At 44.0% G+C, this 22,403-nt stretch overlaps 3 protein-coding genes across 4 annotated transcripts; 1 reads left to right on the plus strand and 2 right to left on the minus strand.

Annotated features, from left to right (window-relative positions):
- Positions 1 to 2,507: 2,507 nt before the first annotated feature.
- On the minus strand, positions 2,508 to 6,424 carry LOC106653622 (conserved oligomeric Golgi complex subunit 1). Of its 2 annotated transcripts, none has more exons than XM_014373134.2 (8): positions 6,061 to 6,424; positions 5,816 to 5,983; positions 5,463 to 5,748; positions 5,188 to 5,389; positions 3,794 to 5,120; positions 3,444 to 3,729; positions 3,091 to 3,372; positions 2,508 to 2,718 (listed from the first exon to the last, which is right to left on the minus strand). In XM_014373134.2, exons 1-8 carry the CDS (start codon positions 6,201 to 6,203, stop codon positions 2,587 to 2,589), a joined length of 2,826 nt encoding a protein of 941 aa, XP_014228620.1. In that variant the 5' UTR covers positions 6,204 to 6,424; the 3' UTR covers positions 2,508 to 2,586. The 2 variants fall into 2 exon arrangements, with proteins under 2 accessions (XP_014228620.1, XP_023314462.1); XM_023458694.1 differs by having other exon boundaries at positions 2,508 to 2,715; positions 6,061 to 6,423.
- A 6,786-nt stretch (positions 6,425 to 13,210) lies between these two features.
- Positions 13,211 to 22,190, plus strand: LOC106653638 (sorting nexin-27). The gene is made up of 5 exons (XM_014373156.2): positions 13,211 to 14,786; positions 17,616 to 17,753; positions 17,864 to 18,088; positions 19,772 to 20,612; positions 20,691 to 22,190. Exons 1-5 carry the CDS (start codon positions 14,440 to 14,442, stop codon positions 20,766 to 20,768), a joined length of 1,629 nt encoding a protein of 542 aa, XP_014228642.1. The 5' UTR covers positions 13,211 to 14,439; the 3' UTR covers positions 20,769 to 22,190.
- LOC106653641 (zinc finger protein 710-like) lies at positions 18,237 to 19,635 on the minus strand. Its single transcript, XM_014373158.2, has 3 exons — positions 19,320 to 19,635; positions 19,131 to 19,242; positions 18,237 to 19,056 (listed from the first exon to the last, which is right to left on the minus strand). Exons 1-3 carry the CDS (start codon positions 19,352 to 19,354, stop codon positions 18,313 to 18,315), a joined length of 891 nt encoding a protein of 296 aa, XP_014228644.1. The 5' UTR covers positions 19,355 to 19,635; the 3' UTR covers positions 18,237 to 18,312.
- Positions 22,191 to 22,403: the final 213 nt, after the last annotated feature.

Below are 22,403 nucleotides of genomic sequence, written 5' to 3' on the forward strand. Positions count from 1 at the left end.
AAATTCGCTTGTGCTTTTTGTACGCTTTTTATTTCGACCTACATCGAGAGCCGAGCCAAGAGGAGGGCGAGAGAGTTAGACTAAAAAACTTTTTTGTCGCTCGCCCGTAACTTTTACTCGCCTGTTTGTTTTCTTTTTTTTTTTATTTTATATTAAACATTTTCTTCGAGCTGAGAGAGAGAGAGGAAAAAGCAAAGAGGCCTTACATAAATGTTATATTACGCTCGTGTACATAAGATCTACTTCAACTTTTTTGCTCTTTTTTACGAACGTATAATAAATAAATAAATGAATAAAAGCGAAACGTGCGATTGTGTCCGCAGTAAAAGCAAGAGTAAATCCACGTCGCCTTGGTTTCTCTTGCTGTGCAACTGCTGTTGTTGTTGCTGTTGGCTTTGGGCCTGCTCCTCGGTGGCCGCAGAACAGAACGATGCCAGCAGTAGCAGCAAATTGGCCAGCGGTGTGCGCCGACACATCCGCTCGCTGGGATTCCCCGAGGGCAGCGGTATGGGGGTAAGATACGATTTTACATCATTATTCGTTACAAAAAAAAAAAATCGAGTCCATACGATGAAACGTCCGGTATACGATCGGACGCAGATATTCTTCGCCGTGGCAATACCAATCGACGTGCCGGACAAATCGGTCTCCCTGTCGTTTTACTTCGAGGCCAACTATCTGATGCCGCCGTTCAACGCCACTCTCGTCGACGACGCGGCCTCTATATTGCTTCAGCAGCAGCAGCAAGAGCAGATAGGCAGGAAGAAACGAGAGGCCATCGACAGGCGTCTATTCTATCGCCTATTGCAGAACAAACTCGAGAGGTCAGCAGGCAGAAGCAGTTTATATATTATATATATATTGTAAAATCGACAAAACGAACGAATACGAATTACAGTTTCCCCCCTTTACTTTATTTCTTCGATCGTTTGTTTCAGCAGTTCAGGATACAACGGGACGGCCTGTCTGCTACGCACCGTGTGCGAGGCCGCGACCTATCCCTTTCATCGTAATGGATTGCTCGGCGACTTGCTACGAATTGCCTTCAGGTATATAACATCGTATTATATGCAATATAGAAAAATAAAAGTAAGCAAGTAAAAAAAAATATGTGCGGAAACTCATCCGTCGTAAAAGAGCTAAGGGGATAAAGTTTACCTTCTCGCGCGTGTCGTATATACTCGCAAGCTCGAAAGTCGAGCGCGTCCCGCAACCGCTTTATTACCGACATCATAATATAATTTTTCCAGGGTCGTTTTTTTTATATATATTTTCTTTTTTATTAAAAATAAAGCGCGCCGGTAGTATAGCATGTGTGTACACGCGAGGTTGCGATACGCGAGCGGTACACCGTTAAATTAAAATAAATAAAACTCGACTCTCGAAAGTCTCTCGAGAGGCAGCGGCAGGAACGACAACAATTTGTTGCTTATGTCCTCTCGTATATAAACTTCGGCGGGGGCAGCAAACAGTGTATACACACTCAAGCGGGGGAGGTAGAAAGAGAGGAGTAGATCGAGAATCGCGAAGGAAAAATTTTTCAAGATACACCCGAGCGCGGGCCACACTCATCGAACTAAAACACGGGCCGAGCTGTGCAGTGCCCGCTGCGCTGTTTAAACACTACAGCGGGAGATTGAGAGGAGTAGGAGGAGGAGGACGACGAAGAAATTTCAAACTTCGGCATGCTGTATATAGATAGAGAGGGAGAGAGAGAGATCGGAAAAGGGAGCGAGGATCCGAGGGTAAAATAGTTGGGAACATATTATATACGTGCCACTCGGGCGCAAGCAAAGGGTTGGACAGTATAACAAAAAAACAGATGGAAAAAAAGGATATCTATACACACGGACAGGCGCTCGAATCGTGTGTACGCGCGTACGTGGGTGGGTTCGAGAGAGAGAACTGGAAAAAAAATTATCCGTTCCGCAATCGCATACGTAGATATATGTATGTTTTTTTTTCTGTGCGCCAAATGTACGCGAGCGACGGCAAAAGAATATCGAATTTATACAGAGAGCAGCTGCCTCGCTGGGTCTCTTTTGATGTTCTCTCTCTCTCTTTCTCTATTTCACTCGTACCTAGGTATAAAAGCAAAATAAATCATTTTCGGCCCGAGTGGTTATTTTGCAATTAACAATTTTTTGAGAGTAAACGAGACCCCCCCGCGATATAATCGGGGGAAAAAAATCGACGAATTATTTTCCCGTTTCGTTCAATTTTTCTTCTCTTTTTTTTCTTTGTTTGCTTTTTATTTTTGTTTGTTTGTTTGTTTGTTTTGTTGCGCAGACCGTCGACCACGCTGAAAGAGGATTTGGAAAACGGCGCTGAACTGGAGGCGGCCGAGCACGCCGGAGATTGCGCGCCCTTCAACGCCGAGTGTCCGATCAGTTTTTTGGATACCTTCAGCTCGACCATGTGACGGGGGTGGTTGTCTCGAAATGAATGAAAATACTCGGATTTGATAGAATAAAAATTTTCATAAAATTCGTATTCTTTTATTCCTCCTATATGTACACAATCCTCCATCGTTTCTTTTCTTTTTTTTCTTTTTTTGTACCTTATGATAGATGAAATAAAAAAAAACTAGCTGGACGAGCCGCCGCCGCTGAACCAGTCGCTTCCCATGGCGAAAAATGCCGCAGCGCCGGATTTGATGCTCGAGCCGGTCGAGTCGTTGCGCGAGTGCTCCTTGACGGCCGCTGCTCTTCTCTTCTGCTGCAAAAAAATAAGCCATAAACACTCTTGTTCATCGATATATCGAGCGATCGTTATTTTATTTTTCTATGCTGTCAATGAGGGGATGAGTGAGAGAAAAAAAAACGTCATGCGGCAAAACGAAAAATCGGTTAGGAGCACAATACACGTCACAATACACCAGCTCTCGAATCTTACCCGATGTAGAAAAAAAAGCGAGACAACAACGACAGCTCGGTCTCTCTTTTCTCTTTAAAAGGACGAAAATAACAATTCCATCTGACACACAAGTATACGAAAATGGTGATGAATATAACATGGTATAGAGACGTGCTCACGTCGATTATTATTTTTTCGTCGTTATCGCGATGCAACTAATCCGTATACGAGTACCTGGGTATTGTCGGACGTCGATTGGCCAGCGGCGACAGAGGCACTACCAGCGCCGGCAGTAGTACCAGCGGCACCGCTAGCGGCTGTCTCTTTGGTCGTCGGTTTGGCGATGGGCAGCAGCGGAAAGTACGGCACGTCCTTGACAAAATCTATTATTTTCGGTGGATCGCTCCTCTGCTGCTGTTGGTTCTGCTGCTGCTGCTGCCCGTCCGAATGATCGATTCGCGCGCCCAGAATCGAGTGCAACTGCTCCATGTGCGGCACGAGGTTTCCATACGTCATCTGTCGAATCGAGAAAGAGAAAAATGAATTTATTTCCAGTATTATAATAAATCGTTTTACGAATAGCTCACCAGCGATCTCTGCACCGCCTTCTTGACGTTCGCGTTGATGAACGGTATGAAGACGTCGAAGTCGAACGGATCGATCTTGGCGACGAAGCTCGCGCAGATCTTGGCCGATTTTTCCGTGAGGGGCTTGTTCTCGCGCGGCACCATGAGCAGCGTCGCGTACTTGACGTCGAACAGTATCTGTATGGCCTGGCGCTGGCGCACCTTGACCGACTCGTTGCTGGCCAGGGTGGAGAAGTAATCGAGTAGCTCGCCGGCGACCGCGTTGATCATCTCGTTCTTGGCGGCTCTGGAGGGAGAAAACGAGAGATTAACGAATTGCTAGTAAAATTTTAACTTTTGTGTATACTTACTTGGGTATGGTGTGGGGTAGAATTTTATTGAGATCCGCGTTGACGGCCGACAGATACGAGTCCACGTGACAGGTCAGATAATACGGTATCGAGATCTCCGAGGTGATCTTCTTGCCCTCCTCGGCCTCCTCCTCGATCTTGATCGTCTCCCACTCTGCGACGATCATGCTGCCCATCAGGTTCTCGGTGCTCTGCTCCAGTAGACGCGACTGCCTGTGCTTGGCCACCTGCTTGGCGAAGCACTTGGCCCAGATCAGCCACATGGCCGTGCTCTCAGCCCCGAGCCTGTCGTAGATCTCCTGCCACTTCATGCTCGTGAGGGCGATGCCCGCCGATCTCGAGATCGCGAAGCACTCCTTGAGATTGGTGCACTGCTGCGGCGCGGCCTCCAAGAATCTCGCCAGTACCAGCACGTTGACCTCTTGAGCGCCACATCTCGGCTCGTCGTTGACGTAGTTGCTCTTGGCGTACTGCACGAAGTCGTCGACGAGCTTGCTGCTGATGGTTTGCAGGTAGTCCTGTATCTCGCCGCGGTCGCAGAATTTATTGGCCGACAGATAGATGTCAGCGGCCAGCAGATCGTCCTTCAGTCCTATCGATTGCTCGACCTCGTACAGGTACTGCTTCAGATGATTGAGAACGTCCGCGAGGTCGGCATCCAATCTGTCGCACAATTTTATCACGTTCGGCGAGTAGCCTTTGGCTTTCATGAGTAGCGGGCTTTTCGTGTCCACGGTGCCCATTCTCAGCAGACTGTAACGAGAGAGATCCAATTTCGTGGGTTTGTCGCTCCACATGAATTTTCTTAAATCGGCCTCCGATTTGTCACCGGATGAGACTTCGTTCAATACTTGTGACGTGGTCTGTTTCAAATTCGACGAGCAAACGTTCATTTTATGATCTAAAATACGCTTCACCCTCTCCGTCAAGAGTGGATGAAAAAATTCTGACCAGAAATTAATACTTGGTTGAGCAAATATTTCCCAAATGAATTCCCAATTATCAGGAATATTGATAGCAAGACATTCTTCTCGAATACTGTATACTCCCTTGATCGAAGTGATTAGATTGAGTAACTGGGTTACTTCGGTTCTCGTTACATCCTTTACCCACTGCAACCATTTGGCCATTTTCTCTTGTACCTCGGACAGTTCAAGATTTTCCAGTTCATGCTGAACAAATGGTTTGTGAGTTTTTGTAATTGTTGGCAAAAATGTATTCAATAGATCCGTGTTGAAATCCAGCTTGGACAACATGCTATAAGCATCTGTATCTTTGATTCCATTTATGGACAATGAAACAAGACCGCTAGTTTCATCGTTATGATCTAAAATAGTTTTCAATAATGTTAAATAAACACTTTAACGTGAATGATTTAATTTTGATGCACTTACATATAAAACAACAGGCAATGAGTGGTATAGTTTCTATCAAAAGAGTTAAACCTAGTTTTATTCTACTTTTAACGCTAAGATCACTTTCTGATGTAAAAATTGATTGCAAAGTTTGACTTCTTAACGATATAAGCCTATCCAATAGTGTAGCTGAATTCAGGCCATCTAGTAATACTAAGGCAGCAAGGCAGTTAGCGGCAGTCTGTAAATAGTGCACAGTAAACATTAAATAACACACACACATATGACATACATGTCAAAGAACTTTAAGCTACCTGAATAGTAAGTTCCACAGACAGCAAGGCATCGTTGCAACAAGTGAGAATCAAATTTTTGAACTGATTGATGATACCCCACTGCTTGAACACAATGGGATACTTGCTGGTCAAGTCCTGTTCACCGACCTCGAAGCTCAAGCTGAACTTGATGTGTTGCGCTATTAAAAACAGCTGAGTGGCCACCAGGAAGTCCTTCTCGTCGATGGCCGACCAAATCTGCTCTGGAATGTCCATTAATATTTTAATCTGAATGACTACAGAGTCGGATATCGAGCTGGTTTCTCTAGAAAGACATTCACAATCATACGAGTTCTCAGTAATTGATTTTGGTACCATCTCGATACACATACTTGTGAGGATCGTACTGCTCGACGTCCATCTTAAAGCCGATCAGGTACTTTTGCTGGAGCTCCTGAAAGGTCTGCTGTATGCGGCTGATCTTGTCGGTGACGCACTCTGAGGTCTGCTTCATCTCGGCGATCGAGTCCGCGGCCTGGATCAGGTCGCGATACCTCTCCCTGGATGAAAAATTGCATTCATTTACCAAAATTCATCGAAAGAAGCCACATATAAGCGTGTTAATAAATAACCTTACCCGACAAGTGTGCGCAGCTCGATTTGTTTACGATCGCTCTCATACTGTATCTTCTTCTGTATCTGCTCGATCTCGCGTATGGAATGTTCCTGGAACAGCTTCTCGATGCTCTGCTCGCTGTACTTTTCCGACGACGACGACATGCTTTTAATTTTTTTGTGCACTTTAATACAACGCTAGATCCGCTCGATAAACATAATTGTGCAGAGGCAGGCTGCAGCGAACGTCAAAAGCCGCTGCGATAACAGACGGTGCGGCGGCGATGATGACAGTGACACACACCACACACGCATATTGTTTGGTAGAGGTTATAAAGCGTCTGCTGGTGTTTGCGGCGCACCCCGGCATCGTGATAAACGAGTAAATAATACACCGGTTGCACAGTAATAAATGTCACGATCAAATATAATATGCAAAAACGACGATCGTCACACGCGCGGATTTTTAAAGGACCGGCCACTTGAGATCGAAACAATAACAAAAGGATATGTTATTATTCGTCTGCTGTTGGAGCAACGAGCGATAAGTGCGTGATCGTACTTGCCGACTGCTAGTCGTCTATATCATTCGATATCTACTATATTTCGTGTCATGATCGTCGTCGTCGTCGTCGAAGATGTCATTCTAACAGAGATCGTCCGCTCGGCTGTGTGTGTGTTTATGCGTGTGTTTATGTGTATTTGTGCTGCAGCCTGCAGCGCGTTCGACATTATTTTTCGCGTACCGGCATCGCGTCGAAGATTTTTCAAATTCGCCTAATAAGAGATTCTTAGCGCGGCTGCTATGGTATACGCTCTGATGTAGGGAAAAAATTAGAAAGACGAAATTTTCCATCGTCGTCGTCGTCTTTGTAAAACTTTGTCTCGGGTCGACCCTGCGAGTCCAGTACACTGAGAAAAAAAAATTTATTAATTTAAATACAATCTATTAAATAATTTTATTGATATAATCTTTTTTTATTTCACCCAATAAAATATTTAATTGTTTTTACCAAAGTTTCATTGCTTCAATCAATCATTTGATTAAATTAATAGTAAATAAAATATTAAATTTGATTTCATTGAATCAGTGAATTTTTTTCTCAGTGTAGTAGCGCATATTCGAGCTCTGGCCTCTTTCGAAGTCCAGGCCTCAGCTTCGCGTTAAAATTTTTACTTCTCCAACATTCCAAGAATGATGATGTTGACGAAAGTTAGTTTACGATTATTCGCTTGAAATGGTAGGTTACTGATTCTTTATTCTTTTGTTTCTGATTGGAATATACTTTATTATAACTATACATAGTAAAAATCCTTTATGTTACATATGATGATTATTTTCAAATATAAAACTGCAAGATATAATAGTTCCTCATGGTTTTTCTACAATTAAACTTGTTTAAATTCAATAAAATTCAAAAAACCCTAAATTTATTAAATGTACCCTGGTTTATGCCCATAGAAGCCAGGAAAATCTTCAACAAATCCTCGTTACTCAATTCTTCTACGATCATGTCGCAGCACAGAATTGGCAAACGTTGGTGCGTCAGTCGCAAGAAGGCATCCAGACCCCATGGGCGTAGAAATCTTCTCAACATTATCTCGCTGAGACGATACAGACAGGTTTCACGGTATGGTTTGTTTTGCACCGAGACATAATCCGAGTCCGCCAACACGATGAGTCGCTCGCACGTGAATGATTTTGCCGACTCCTCGGCCGGTAACTGGACCAGGTCGTGGAGCGACAGGCTCGGATCGATCATCGACGCTTTTGCTTTGCTCGCGAACTCCTCGTCGTCGTGCCAACCAGCTTCGATGTGAACCGATCTCTTGAACAATCGATGCTTGGTAAATAGTTGTATTATCGTCAGGGCGTCGCTTTGGTCCAACTCGTATCCTCTTCTTTCGAGACGCTCGACGACCAAGAGAGCGCGAAAAGCTAGCCTCGATTTGAATTCGTCGCTACCATCCAGGGGAAAAGATTTCTCGCTGAAGCAATCTTCGGTGGGAAAAACGAAGTTGGACAAATCGGCGCCACGTTCCAAGAGTACCTCGAGGACATCCGGAAAAAGACTCGCTGCGGCCAATCGCAGCGGTGTACGGCCGAACTTGTCCGAGGCATCGACCTGCACCGCCTGATGGACATTGTCGTTGGCCTCGAAAAATAACTTTGCTAATCCGCCATCGTAGCTCTTGTCGCAAATCAAATGCAGAGCGGTCGATCCGTCGTTGTTCGGCAAATTTGCATCGGCGCCTCTTGCCAGTAGAAGTCGAATCACCGATCTGTTGTCATTAATCACAGCCCAGTGTAGCGCTGTATGACCCGACCGGTCGAGCTCGTCCAGTCGAACCAGCTGATTCAGTTCGTCGCTGATATCGAAAAATATCCCCAAAATGCAGCAGCCGTGGCTTTTCTTACTGATAATGTGCAGAGACTTCGAACCCTCGGCATCGGTCAAACTCGAGTCGGCGCCTCGCCTCAACAGCGCTTTGATTGCAATCCGATGGCTACGGGCCAGTGCCAAGTGCAAAGGCGTGTTACCGGACTCGTTCCGAGCGTCGATGCACACCCGCTGATTCAATTCGTCGTTGATCTCGAAGAACGTTACTATCCAGTCGCCGTTGCTTCTGCTGCAAATAACGTGCAGAGCCGTCGATCCATCTCTATTGGCCGAATTCGGATCTATGCTCCTTCTCAATAGTAATTCGGCCACCTTATCGTTGCCGCATCTCAAAGCCAAGTGCAGTGGCGTATTGCCAAATTGGTCCCGAGCATCGATGTGCACCCGCTGATTCAATTCGTCGTTGATCTCGAAGAACCTCTTCACCGCCGTGTCGTTATCCTGTCCGATTCTTCGGCAAATATCGTGCAGAGCCGTCGATCCATCTCTATTGGCCAAATTCGGATTGGCGCCCCTTCTCAATAGTAATTCGGCCACCTGTATGTTGCCGCATTTCATAGCCGAGTGCAACGGCGCATCGCCAAACTTGTCCCGAGCTTCGATGTGCACCCGCTGATTCAATTCGTCGTTGATCTCGAAGAACCTCTTCACCGCCGTGTCGTTATCCTGTCCGATTCTTCGGCAAATATCGTGCAGAGTCGTCGATCCATCTCTATTGGCCAAATTCGGATTGGCGCCCCTTCTCAATAGTAATTCGGCCACCTGTATGTTGCCGCATTTCATAGCCGAGTGCAATGGCGCATCGCCAAACTTGTCCCGAGCTTCGATGTGCACCTGCCGATTCAATTCGTCGTTGATCTTGAAAAGCATGTCCACTATTTTATAGCTTTTGCAATCCGTACTAATAATGTGCAAAGCAGTCGCGCCGTCCGTACCGGCCAAGTTCGGATCCGCGCCTCGTCTCAACAGCGACTCGGTCGCTTCCTTGTTTTTACGGAACAGAGCCAAGAGTAATGGTGTCAGTTCCGTATTGGATCGGGCATCGATCCGAATCGGCTGATTCAATTCGTCGTTGAGCTCGAAGAATACTTCCATCATGCGATTGAGGTCATTTTGACACATAAAGTGTAGAGGAGTCTCTCTAAAAGAGTTGATCGAATTCGGATCGGCATGGTGTCTCAGCAATAATTTAACCAAACTTTTGTAGCCGCGCAACAGAGCGCACTCCAGAGGTGTCCGACCAAACCCGTCCCTAGCGTCGACCCGCACTGGCTGACGACTCGCGTCGTTATTAATTTCCAAAAACATTTTCAAGAGTTTTTTCGACTCGACGCTTTTTTGGCAAATCTTGTGGAGCGGAGTTAATCCGTCCGCGTCGCGCAAGTTCGGACAGGCGCCCATTCTTAGCAATAGTTCGATCAAATTTCTGCGGCCACGAGCGAGAGCCACTTGAAGAGGTGCCCGATCAGAGTGATCCCTGGAGTTGACTTCTACCGTCCGCCCGAGATCTTTGCTGACTTCGAAGAGAATCTTGGCGAACTCGTCGTCGTATTCCCTTTCACAAATGATATGAAGAAGAGTCGTTCCGTTTTTTTTGGCCACGTTCGGATTAGCTCCGCCTCTCAACAGTAATTTGAATACGTCCACGCGTTCGTGTTTCAGAGCCAAGTAAAGGGGAGAATCGCCTGTCTTCGTCACGAGGCTATTGGGATTATGACCGAGGAAGAGAAATTTCTCGACGGCGTCTTTGCAACCAAACTTACAGGCCACGTGGAAATGCGAGAGGCCTGACTCGTCGGTGTAATTCACATAAAAATTGTTGTATATCTTAAAAAGATTAGAGATAATTTTTAAATCTTTACAATTGTATCTAGCTGCGTGATGCAGTGGAGTGGTACGGCGCGACAATGGCTTGCCGTCTTCACCGATTTTAGGCTTGTCTGTGTATCCGGTGCGGATTACGAAATCAATAATTCGTTTTCCTCGATTGTACTCTTCTTTACTTTTCTTCCCCTTGGTTGTGGCCTCCCAGAGAATACACTCGATTTCTTCATGACGAAAGATGTCGCCGATATCCGGCAATTGGCTCCTCCATTCCCTGAACAATTTGTCAAGTCGATAGATAAGTTCAAGTCTTTCTTCTTTGATGTTCCAATTAACCTTCTTTCGCAAGTTCTTTAATTTTTTCAAGTTTGAGCGTCCATCGAGGTTAACCTCGCAACCTTTGCCTCGAATACCGAACATTTTTTTCTACGCACTTACACTCGCACACACAATATCACCGATAATGTGAATAATATTTTTCACTTTGAATCACTTGCTGGGTTTCTTTTGTTAAGGAACGTGTACATTGACAATATACGCTTTTATTACGATCTAAACACGTGGGCGAAGCACATGTGCGTGAGACACACTCAACAGCGACTATAAAGGCCTGCACACTTATAATGCATAGCGACGCATAGCGACGGCGCGTCGGCGCTATGCGTCGCTGATCGCTGTGCTCGCTATGCATTTTAAGTGCGGAGGCCTTAATGACTATAACTGCGTTTGAGCGCATGGCTCATATAATACCAAAACCAACTTCAAGGGGGCGCGGCGACAATCTAAAGAACAACCTAAGCCCGATAAAATTGTTGATAACAATCTATGTAACTGTGAAACTCGACAAATTGAAAGCATCGATCACATTTTCTGGCATTGTAAAAAATATTCAAAAGAAAGAAAAGAGCTTATTTCACAACTTCATTCTCTTAACTATTTCAAACCCTTTAATCTTACTGCACTCTTGTCAAAAAATGAACCAAACATTATGTATGCTTTCTCTTCGTTTATAAACAAAATAGACATAAACATATGATTATAATTCTATAAATACGCACTTTAATTTATAAGTATATACCTGTTTATAATTTATCATGTATAATTTATCCTTAATATTATAATATTGTTCACCTAGCGTTTTATCTAAATCATATTGTGATTCATTTATTTAAATATTTTGTACCTAGATTAAGCTTTAATCTTAGATGTAAAATATCTGTATTTTTGTATTTCGCGACAAAGACTACAGTGTTCTGGCAGCATAATGTATCATTAAATGCCAATAAAAAACTTACAAAAAAAAAAAAAAACCTAAGCCTGTGATGCACATGCATGTAAGCGACATTTTTGTGTTATGTATGAGCTGTTTTCACAGTCGTCAGTGTGGGTCTAAATTTTTTTTTTCCCGGGGAAAATTGAGGGAAACCCTTTAAGGCCAATTATCTAAAAAAACTCATTTTTAAGATTTTTCAAATAGTACGCGCCGCGTCGGCCGGCCATGAAAACTCCAAGTTTTTTCTTCTTTCCCTCGCTATATCTCGTGAAAATTATAAGAGCAATTTTTGGGAAATAGCTATTCCAACGGGAAATGTTCAGCGCTTTGATCTATACTATTGGAACAATCTTAAAATTGAAGTTTTTGAGATGATCGGAATAATTTCGGAAAATCTGACCTCGCCATCGGAAAGCTGAAGAAATTTTCAATCAGAAAGATGAAATAGTTTTTTTCTAGGGGCAATTAATTAGGTACTTTTACTGCGGGATAGAAATTATAAATCGTCCGCTAAGATGCGCTTATTTGAAATAAATATCGAGGACATCGAAAAAATTGATGAAACAATCGATCAGTCAGTTACTACATCTGCCCAAACTCGCTTGATGTATAATGAAGCAGATGTGTGGCCGCTAGGTGGCACAGAGCGAAAATATAATTCACGCGGATGAATTTACTTAGTATTAGAATGAAATTGAACTAACTTAGTAAAGAAAATGAATATGGAATCTCATTATTTCTTATAAGTTTTTGAACGAATAAAAAACGCTCTTTTAAGTGTTGTTATTAAGAGCGACATATGGGCGGTTTTCACAGTCGTCAGTGATGGTCACCGATAGACCAGCTGATTTGCCTGGAGGCCAAACAAAGCGACCGCCGGTATACTTTACGGTAAAAGTACTTGTAATTAGTTTTCCGGTTTTTAGTTAAAGTCTTTAGTTTGTAAATAAAAAAATATTGAAATTTCGGCTTTTTTGTCTGTGATATTGTCAGTAAACTCTAATAAAATGGTTTTTAAAAGTGCTTTTTCGGGTCACAATTCAAGCTCTCAAGCGGGGAAATTTTTATTCTCTCTAACAACCAACGAAAAACTAAGAAACAATGGTAATTTCGAAAAATTATCTCGCAATCGTCTGGAAAGATAATATATTCTTATATATATTCAGCTGCTGCTGGAGCAACGAGAGATAAGTGCGCGATCGTACTTGTCGACTGCTAGTATCCATACGCGTTAATATTCGATTTGACTTCGAAAAAGATCTACGCGTGGAATTCGATTCATTCAAGAATCAACGGTACAAGTACGATGTATCAATAGCCCCTACTCCGCCTCGAAATTTCGGAGCAACGAAGCGCATCGATGTACACGATCGCCCGAAAAAGCGGCGTTCGGTCGATAAAACGTCATTGCCGCTGCGGCATGAGAAAGTGTGCGGTGAAGTACATCTCGTCGTGCTGTCTCGCGCGCAAAGAAAAAGGAGCTGTCGAGAGATAGAACTCGACACCCACGTTTTAATATTTATGCGTGCTTGTATTGTCAGACGTCTATTATATATCGAAACGAAAGAGAGTTTATAAATCAGCAGCTCGTAATATCCGACGTACACTACACAGCGGTATAGACGCAATATTATGTACATATGAAAGAAAGAAAGTGTAAATAGAGACCGCAGTCATCGCCGCACGCATTCGCGGTATCGAAGCGAGTTGCTCCGTTTTATATATTTTCTATACCTATATATGGATGTGTTGATATACATTCCTCGACTGTTCGACTGCATATAGTGTCTTCGACTGCGGGCACATGCGCACGTATACTCGTGGCGTACAGCAGCAGACCTTACCTATATAATAACAATGAGGTGCCTGTATACTATATATATTTGTAATATCTTACCCTGTGAAAATACACTATCCAGCTGGACGTTGTAGTACAGTGTCACCATAGGTGTATTATTATATACATGCCCGCGCGAGACATTGGCAGCTTATAGGTAGTGCTGCTGCATGCGTGCGTCTGCGAGAGAGAGAGAGAGCCGCGCGCGAGCGGTGGTGTTGTGCCTCGTAGTGGATAGTTAATGCTATACAGCTCCTCAGTGCTGCTACATGTGTGCTGCCGCTCGGCCGTCGCGTTGTGCGCCGACGACAACAAGAGAGCAGGAGAGTAGCATCGTATCGTTTAGCTAGTCCGAGTTTAAGTAAATCGTTCCGAAGCAAAGAAAAAGAAGAAGCTTCGCGTAGTATAGTAGTTATGGTACAACGAGAACGGAACGCGTGTGTAATAATGTCGTAAATTTTCTGCTATCTCGCACAGTGTGTGTCTGTGTGTATGTGTGTATACGAGTGAGTGACGTGCAGTGTATGTGATTGTCTCTGTCTCTCTCTGTATATATCTCTCTCTCACAGAGCAGTAGTGCATTATAATATAGGTGGCGTCGATTCTCTCCTCTCTCGCTCTCTCCCCGTGTGCATCATCATCGGAAGAAATCAAGAATCAGCAGCAGCTCTTCTTCTTTTCTCTCTCTCTCAGCTCCTCTATACAGTAATACGCGCGCGAGTGTATGTGTGTGTATGTATCATAACCCGTGTGACGTGTTATTATGAACGCGACGTCTACTCCGAAAAGAAGAAGAGGCAGGCGAGGATCGTACTCCACGGAGCAGCTCGTGGAGTAATTATATACAAGTGTGTGTTTATGTGAAAAAAATAAATAAAAATAAATTGTAACGGCCTATTAGACGTAATCGTCGACCGTACGACTGTGTGTGCGCGTGTGTGTGTGTGCAGAATTCAGCTGTGCTTCGTTTGCCTATATCCGTGTTAGTGCTACACACATACGTTTACACCTTACACACAGTGACTCGAGCGAGCGAGTGCAGGTGGTGCATATCATAGGTATATTATGAACGCCACGGTATCGGCCATGGTGGGCAGCAACAACCAACAACAGCAACAACAACAAGTCAACAACATGGTCGGACGCTGCGATCAACAGCAACAACAACAACAACCACAGCAGCAGCAGCAACAGCAACATCACGCGCAAGCCCTGGCCGGGCCGCGGCGCGTCACCATCAGCAAGACCGAGACGGGCTTCGGCTTCAACGTGCGTGGCCAGGTGAGCGAGGGCGGCCAGCTGCGCAGCATCAACGGCGAGCTGTACGCGCCGCTCCAGCACGTCAGTGCCGTGCTGCCGCACGGGGCCGCCGAGAAGGCCGGCGTGCGCAAGGGCGATCGCATCCTCGAGGTGTAAGTGTTGTTCTCTTCTTCCCTTTTTTTTTGCTCTCTACCTGCGTTATATATATTTAGGCTAGGGATGCATATATACTAGACGATCGATAGATAGGACCTATGGTATAGGTATTAGGTACCTGCCCTGTACATGATGATGCTATATGTGTGCGAATCTCTTCTGTGAGTGTGTATATGAATGAGTGTGTGTGGGGGGAGCTGCAGCAGAAATTAGAGAGTCAACTGCATACACACACACATACACGTAGCATATAGTATATAGTGCAGCAGCGGTGGTACATAATAGGGACAGGTAAAACGACGAGGAAGAAGAAAAAAAAAGCGGAGCAACACACAGAGCTAGCTCGTTTCATTTTTCTTTTTCTTGCCTTTTCTTATTTTTCTAGCTATCTCGTCGGTGCTCGTTTCGAGGCTTTATTATATAGTACGTACGTACGTACGTACACGGCATAAAGAAAAGTTACCGAGTCACAGCGTTGGATTACCTAATGTGTAGATTCTCTCGCTCGCTCTTTCTAGTTGTGCATATGTATATATAAATCCCAACTCGGCAGAAACGGTATAACAGACGGACGGACGCGCTTGCAAATATATATACACGCGGGAGGCTACTTTTATATCGCCCGAATCGAATTACCATTATACGTTACTGTGCGCGCAAAGTGTCCTTGAATATCTGCAGAACGACACACACACGTGAGCCATATCCGCCCTCTCTCTCTTATAATAAATATATATAACGAGAACTCGATCATCGTCGCGCGATTATTATTGTTAAATGCCACCGATGATGATGTTCTCTATATGTATATGATCGAGTGCATTAAACGAGCCTCAATTACGCGTGTGCGCGTCTTCTCCTTTTGACGCGACGTATATAAGGCACGAGAGCCTTTAGAGGTAATTATCGTCGGGTATACGCGTGTATTATTATATTATTATAGATACCGAGAGAGAGAGAGAGAGATGCCACTGAACTCGGTGCGATCGGCGACGCGATCTGCCGAGCGGAGAGAACACACGTGACTCGACGACGACGACGATGTCGATTTTTTTTCTTCTTTACTTTACTTTACGAAGATGAGCAGCAGCAGCATCTATGCACGATAATTAGCAGTCGTCTCGTAATAGGTAGTAGTTGTTCTTCTCTACTTCGACGAAAACCGCTGCATAACGTTCCCGAGTATGTACGAGCAAAAGCAAAAAAAAAAAAAAGAAAGAAAAGACGAGAAGAGTGAAAAATAACACACAGCTGTGTGCTCGCGCGCGTGTAACGCGATATTTCGTGTGCGATTTTTAACATGTTATATTGTATGTACGTACAAACACACATGTTGAGTTGAGGTCAGTCGTCGCAAATTTTTTCTTTCTAGACCTCGAGACTTTTTTAGGGTTTCGCTTGACTTTTAACACGAGCACGAAGATTCATATATGTATATCGAGCACTACTACCCCCGCTTATATACACGAGGGCTCGTTCAACTCATTTGCCTCTTTTTTTTTCTTTCTCTCGTTATACTTTCGAGACCCAACGTTTTGTATTACATTACACGGCAGTCGGTCAAGGTTCACATATATACATGCTATGTATATCTAGACGCGATATTAATCGGGGAGGGCCGACTAAAATATCATCGCGCACTCTCATTCCAACCGAAACCAGTGGGGTGAATCTCTCCCAATTTTGATTTCGCAATTATTGGATTACCGCGGTGTGCGGAGAAATACGCTATCTTAACGGTGACATATACAACGATATCGTTTTCCACGAAAGCTTCGGTGCGTATAGGTCGGTGTGCGTCGGAATTTCCTTTTACACGATTATTCGTCATCGTCGCGTCCATTCATTCATGCTGTTAAGCTACGCTGCGTGTCGCACGTGTACGTATACAATGCACCGCACCGAATCGCGAAAACACGGAAGCTAGAAAAAATAATAATAACAATAACAACGAGCAGCAAATCCGATCCTTTTGTTATCCATAAGTATGTACCGCTGCAACAACAGCTGCTACTGGCGGCGGCGAAAAGATATCTCTTGTGTGATATTAGCAAACGCGTCGCAGCCTCTGTATATGTAATGTATTTGTTGTGCGCATATAACATTGTATAATGTTGATATATCAAAACGTTCAACAACGTGTCTTTTTCTTATCAGTCGCGGATTATCTGTATACATACACATATATACGAAAGAGAAGAGGAGTAGAAGAAACGACGATAGATAGCGAAATGATGAATGGCCAACCCCGATTATCATCCTCGCGGCAGCAGCGGCTTATATATTATAATACACTCGTATTATATGCATGTTCTTAAATCTGCATCGCAGCTCGGATTTTATAAATTCAGCATTAGTATCGATGCGATTGTCGTTGCATCGCCAACACGCTCGAGAGACTCTCCTCGACGATATTTCGTTGACGGTTTTCGCGTAGTGCGTGCCGCGATACCTGCCTTATATAAATATATCGTATTATATAGACGCGGTGCACCTTTCACTCGAGATTTTATATCCACTGCTGCTGCTGCTGCTGCGACGCTCGGCGGAGAAAACCAGTCCTCGCGATATTTTTATTTCTCTCTCTCTCTCTGGTATTAGTATACCCGCGAACGGAAATCACCACAAGCACCGTAGCTACTGCCGTGTATACGCACACACACGCACTTACACCCGCACAATATAATCATGTTGAGTTGTCAGATGACTGCCCTGCAGTCGGATTTGTTTCAAAATAAGGGCAAAAAGTTAGTTGGCCTGTACATTCGTGTGCGCCTCTGTAGTTTTGACATATGTTTATTAAACTTTTCTTGTTACGTTCGCAGAAACAACGTGACGGTCGAGGGGGCGACGCACAAGCAGGTGGTGGACCTGATCAAGTCGGGCGGCGACGTGCTCACCCTCACGGTGATCTCGGTCACGCCCCAGGAGGCCGAGCGACTCGAGCCCTGTGAAGATTTGAGGTTCGTACAAACACAACAATATTATTTATATCTTTCGCGAAGACGAACGATAACGCAATACTGGCGGATGTATATACTGACTTGTTTTTTCTTTTTTCTCGTCGTTTTAGCTACGTATCGGTGGACTACAGCGAGAAGCGCTCGCTGCCGATCAGCGTGCCGGATTATCACGTGCGCGAGAAGAAGCACGAGCGCTACGTCGTCTTCAACGTGCACATGGCCGGCCGACATCTGTGCTCGAGGCGTTATCGAGAGTTCGCGGCGCTCCACATGGCCCTGAAGAAGGAGTTCATCGGCTACAATTTCCCCAAGCTGCCCGGCAAGTGGCCGTTCCAGTGAGTAATATATGTGGATTTTACCGGCGGGTCGGAAGGGGGGTTAGAGGGTTATGAGATTGAAAAAGTGTTTCGTTTTTCTTGCCAAAATTTATTGATTTTTTTTTTGCACAAAAGAAACGTAGTTCTTACACGATGAATAGTATGGGAGGAACTCGAGATATTATAAATGAAAATGGCTGAATTAGTCTTCCGAACATGTGAATGAAATTTAAAATAAATAATCAAGTTGTAATAAGTGAGCGATGCACCGCATCTATGTGTTTTTTGAGATTGCTCTTTCTTGAGTATTTCCTTCCACATCGGTCACAACTGTGGTTGATATCGTTATGCACCTTATCCATGTGTTTTTTGAGAGAGCCCTTTAAGTTGAATATCTTTCCGCAAATTACGCACGCATGTTTGACACCGTTGTGCACCGATTCGATGTGATTTCTCACGTTACGTCTGTGCGAAAATGTCTTTCCGCAAACATCACACGCATGTATGTATATACCGTTGTGGACTGTTTCAATGTGGATTTTGAGATTACATTTTTGAGTAAAAGACTTTTCGCATTTATCACATGAGTGGGTAATGCACTGATGTAATGATTTGACATGCCTACGCAGACTACTTGTATGTGCCAATTTCTTCCCGCATATTTCACATACGTTGGCTGTACCGTCATGCACTGTACCGATTTGTGCTTTGGGGTTGTCCTCGTTACTTAACTCTTCTGTAGAACTTTTTTTATTTCGTTCGTTTTTTGGTTTCGTTCCCTCCGCAGTTTCTATTCTAATTGAGTTTTGAATTTTATAACCATCAGTATCTTTCAGATCCTGCAAGAAATTTTGAGAGTCTTCTTCAACTTTGTTGACTGCCAATAAATGAATGTTAGGCTTGACATCTTCGCATTCAGCAACTACTTCCACTTCGTCATCGAGTTCATTTTCAAGTTTAATGTCACATTTTCGAAGGATATTGATCTGTTGAAAAATCAAAACTACGTTAAAATTTTCATTTAAAACCCGAAGGAATACTTATAATTATCAACACTTACCGAATTTTCCAATGGATGTGATAAGAGTTGCAAGTTTTTTAGATCAGGTTTCTCGTCAATCATTTTACAAACGTTTTCACTTAGCGACACATCGCTGGGCTCCTCTTTCACCCTAAAATAAATCCAGTAAACTTAGAAGTGTTAGGTTATAATACTTTCAAAATTTCATTTTCATAACATAAAAATTACCTGACAGCGCCATTAAGTGTATCTCTGGATTCCATCTTTCGCGTCAACAATTGATCTTTCTTCGATGATTTTACGCATCACAAACTAACTACATGCACTAAAATATCGTTGAAAATCGTTGATCTGTACTCGCTGGAATTTGGAAAAACTGCGTCTCACGCATGAACAGCATCACACATAGGTACAAGTCCTTCGTGTGGCACTACGGTATGCTGGGCAAAATACAGCAACACACCGAAAGGTCACGCGTGCGACGTAAACAATAGAATACGAGCACGCACAGTTCACGATGCTCTTTGCTATTTTTCCTGTGTATTACTTAAGAAACGACATAACGTATTTTTGTTTGTTTTTTATGAATAGTAACAATTTTTCCATATTATCAATGATATATACTTTTGATTTCGAGTACTTTCATCGTCGTAATTTTTTTTCTTCTCCCCCACGCACAGATTGAGCGAGCAGCAGCTGGACGCGCGCCGCCGCGGCCTCGAGCAGTACCTGGAAAAGGTCTGCGCGGTGCGCGTAATCGCCGAGAGCGACTCCATGCAGGAGTTCCTCACTGATCGCCTCGACGAGGACGCGGGCGATCAGGGTCCCGCGGTCGATCTCAAGGTCCTGCTGCCGGATCGCGAGCTCGTCACCGTCACCGTGCCCAAGGCCGCCACCGCGAAGGACGTGTACGAGGCGGTGACGCGGCGCGCCCAGCTCGACCCGGACACGGCCAAGTACTTCTATCTGTTCGAGATCGTCGAGTACAATTTCGAGCGCAAGCTGCAGCCGCACGAGCATCCGCACACGCTCTACATACAGAACTACTCGACGGCCAGCGCCACGTGCCTGGCGGTGCGTCGCTGGCTGTTCGATCTGGCGAGGCAGCCGCAGCTGGGCGAGCAGGCGCTCACCTGGATATTCTGGCAGACGGTGGACGAGGTGAATCGCGGCCACATATCGGCGGGCGAGCGACTTTATCAGTTGAAGGCGCTGCAGGACGCGTCGAGGAAGCACGAGTACCTGAAGCTGGCCAAGGAGCTGAGCGGCTACGGGGACATCGTGTTTCCGCACTGTCCGTGCGACTCGCGCAAAGTCGGCCACGTGATAGCGGCGGTGGGCACCGGAGCTTTCAAGCTTCACGCTGCGAAGGAGGACGGCACGTTGGAGTCGCAGGTGGTGGAGTTTCAGTGGAGCACGATTCAGCGCTGGGAGGTGGACGACGAGGCCATGGCCTTCTGCTTTCAGTACACGCGCACGGACAACAGGCCGCCCAGGTGGCTCAAAGTCTTTACGCCATACGTATGTCCTTTTCTTTGATAATAATTAATCATGTTATGTAATGATATATCTGACCCATGTGAATTTTTCCCTTTGCAGTACGTTTTCCTGTCGGACTGCTTCGATCGCATCGCCGAGGAGGCCAAGTGGGAGGACAACAATCGTCCGAGCGAATGACAGAAGAGTCGCAATTAATCATCGCACATCGTGGTCATCGTCGGATGGAGCATTTCAATGGAGAAAGTTACGACGAAAGAGTGTACATTGCATATATAGGAGTAAAACGCGCATCTCTATGATAAATACTTTCTCAGATAATACAGACTGTCTAAACCGTCCCTATCTCGGTATAAGTAATCCTTCGTTTTTTTGTTTGTTTGCGTTAGAATCTCAGAGAGATTTTCTTTGCGATTTCGGAAGCTCCGCCGTCGTTCCGTTCACTGGAATTAGTTCAATAATTTCCCATGGTATTCTCAGTGTGTGTGTACATTGTGGAGCTTTGATTATCGTAACGTAAAGTTTTTTAGCTTAAAAAGTAGAACGATAGCGAAACTATTGTATTTTTGCTCCTTTTGCACTAGTCTAATTTGTATTCGGATTGGGTTTTGTTTGCAATTGAAAATTGTACAGATGGAAAAAGTATTATTATTATTTTTTTTCATTTCTCTTACATCATTCAGCTCTCCAAGCTGTGCCATAAAGGAAAAAAACTTTTTTTCGTATAATTGTCAAATTATTAATCACGTTGACAGCCAAGATTCTTTCTGGAAAAATTCTGCTGCAACGATTTTCCTTTGAATAACTCGTTTTATCCTGAAAACAGACGTAATACTCATTCTAATCGTTGTATTGTACATATAAATATAAAAAAGAAGTAAGTTCGGAGTGAGCATCTCACCGATAGCGTATATTGTCGGAGCACATTTTTTTTATTATGATAAGTATGTATACATAATGCTGAGTATAAGTTTTCATTTTCCGCGTCGGATCATTGTATCGACGTTGAGTGTTGCATTTCAGAATATGAAAAAAAATTGTACATATAGAAGAAAAAAAATTACGAATTTAGTAGATTTTTTTTCATTGACTTACGTTTGCGTGTATTATTTGTTTTTCCATTGTACGCGCGGTGTACGTCTAGCTTGTGTGACGTATTGTGTCGTACGACGATTTCCTTTTTGTTCGAATGAGTTAATCGTACGGGTATGCACGGACGTGTGTGTGTGTCGTTAAAGTTTGTAAACTTTATAATGAAATAAAAAAAAATGTCTATGTGCAAATAATTAAACGAATGAGAAAGATGTGCGTAATTGTATAGTGAAAACACGATGAACCTCGTGTGTAAGCAGATTTAAATGTGATGAGAAAACTATTCCAGAAAAAAAACGAAAGAGAAATCTTTTTAGGTTGTAGGATAAAACTACGAAAAACTATCCGTACATAAGGTTATAGCGAATAGTTCAACAATTGCATATACAAAAATAAGTAGTAGTCGAATGGGAATCGAGTTTTTTTCGACGATTCGCGCGCGCTCTGCACCAATGCGAACCTTAATGCGTCAATTTTTCTAACGGTGCTCGTTCTCCTTAAAAAAAAAAAATACACAAAACACACACAAACACGCCAGTATTCTGTGCGCTAGCTGACACACATCACTGCAAAACAGCAAATCAGAGACTCCGAATGACAAATTTTTTTTCTCGATCGAATTAGAGAAAGAGAAAAGAACGATTCCTCGAAGCCGAATCACGCGCGGAAGGAAGGCATCACTTTTTTAGACATTTTATTACTTGTTATAATATACATGGAATG

The sequence above is a fragment of the Trichogramma pretiosum genome, unplaced genomic scaffold (genome assembly GCF_000599845.2).
Source record: "Trichogramma pretiosum strain Unisexual culture from Peru unplaced genomic scaffold, Tpre_2.0 scaffold75, whole genome shotgun sequence".
Lineage (NCBI taxonomy): Eukaryota > Metazoa > Arthropoda > Insecta > Hymenoptera > Trichogrammatidae > Trichogramma > Trichogramma pretiosum.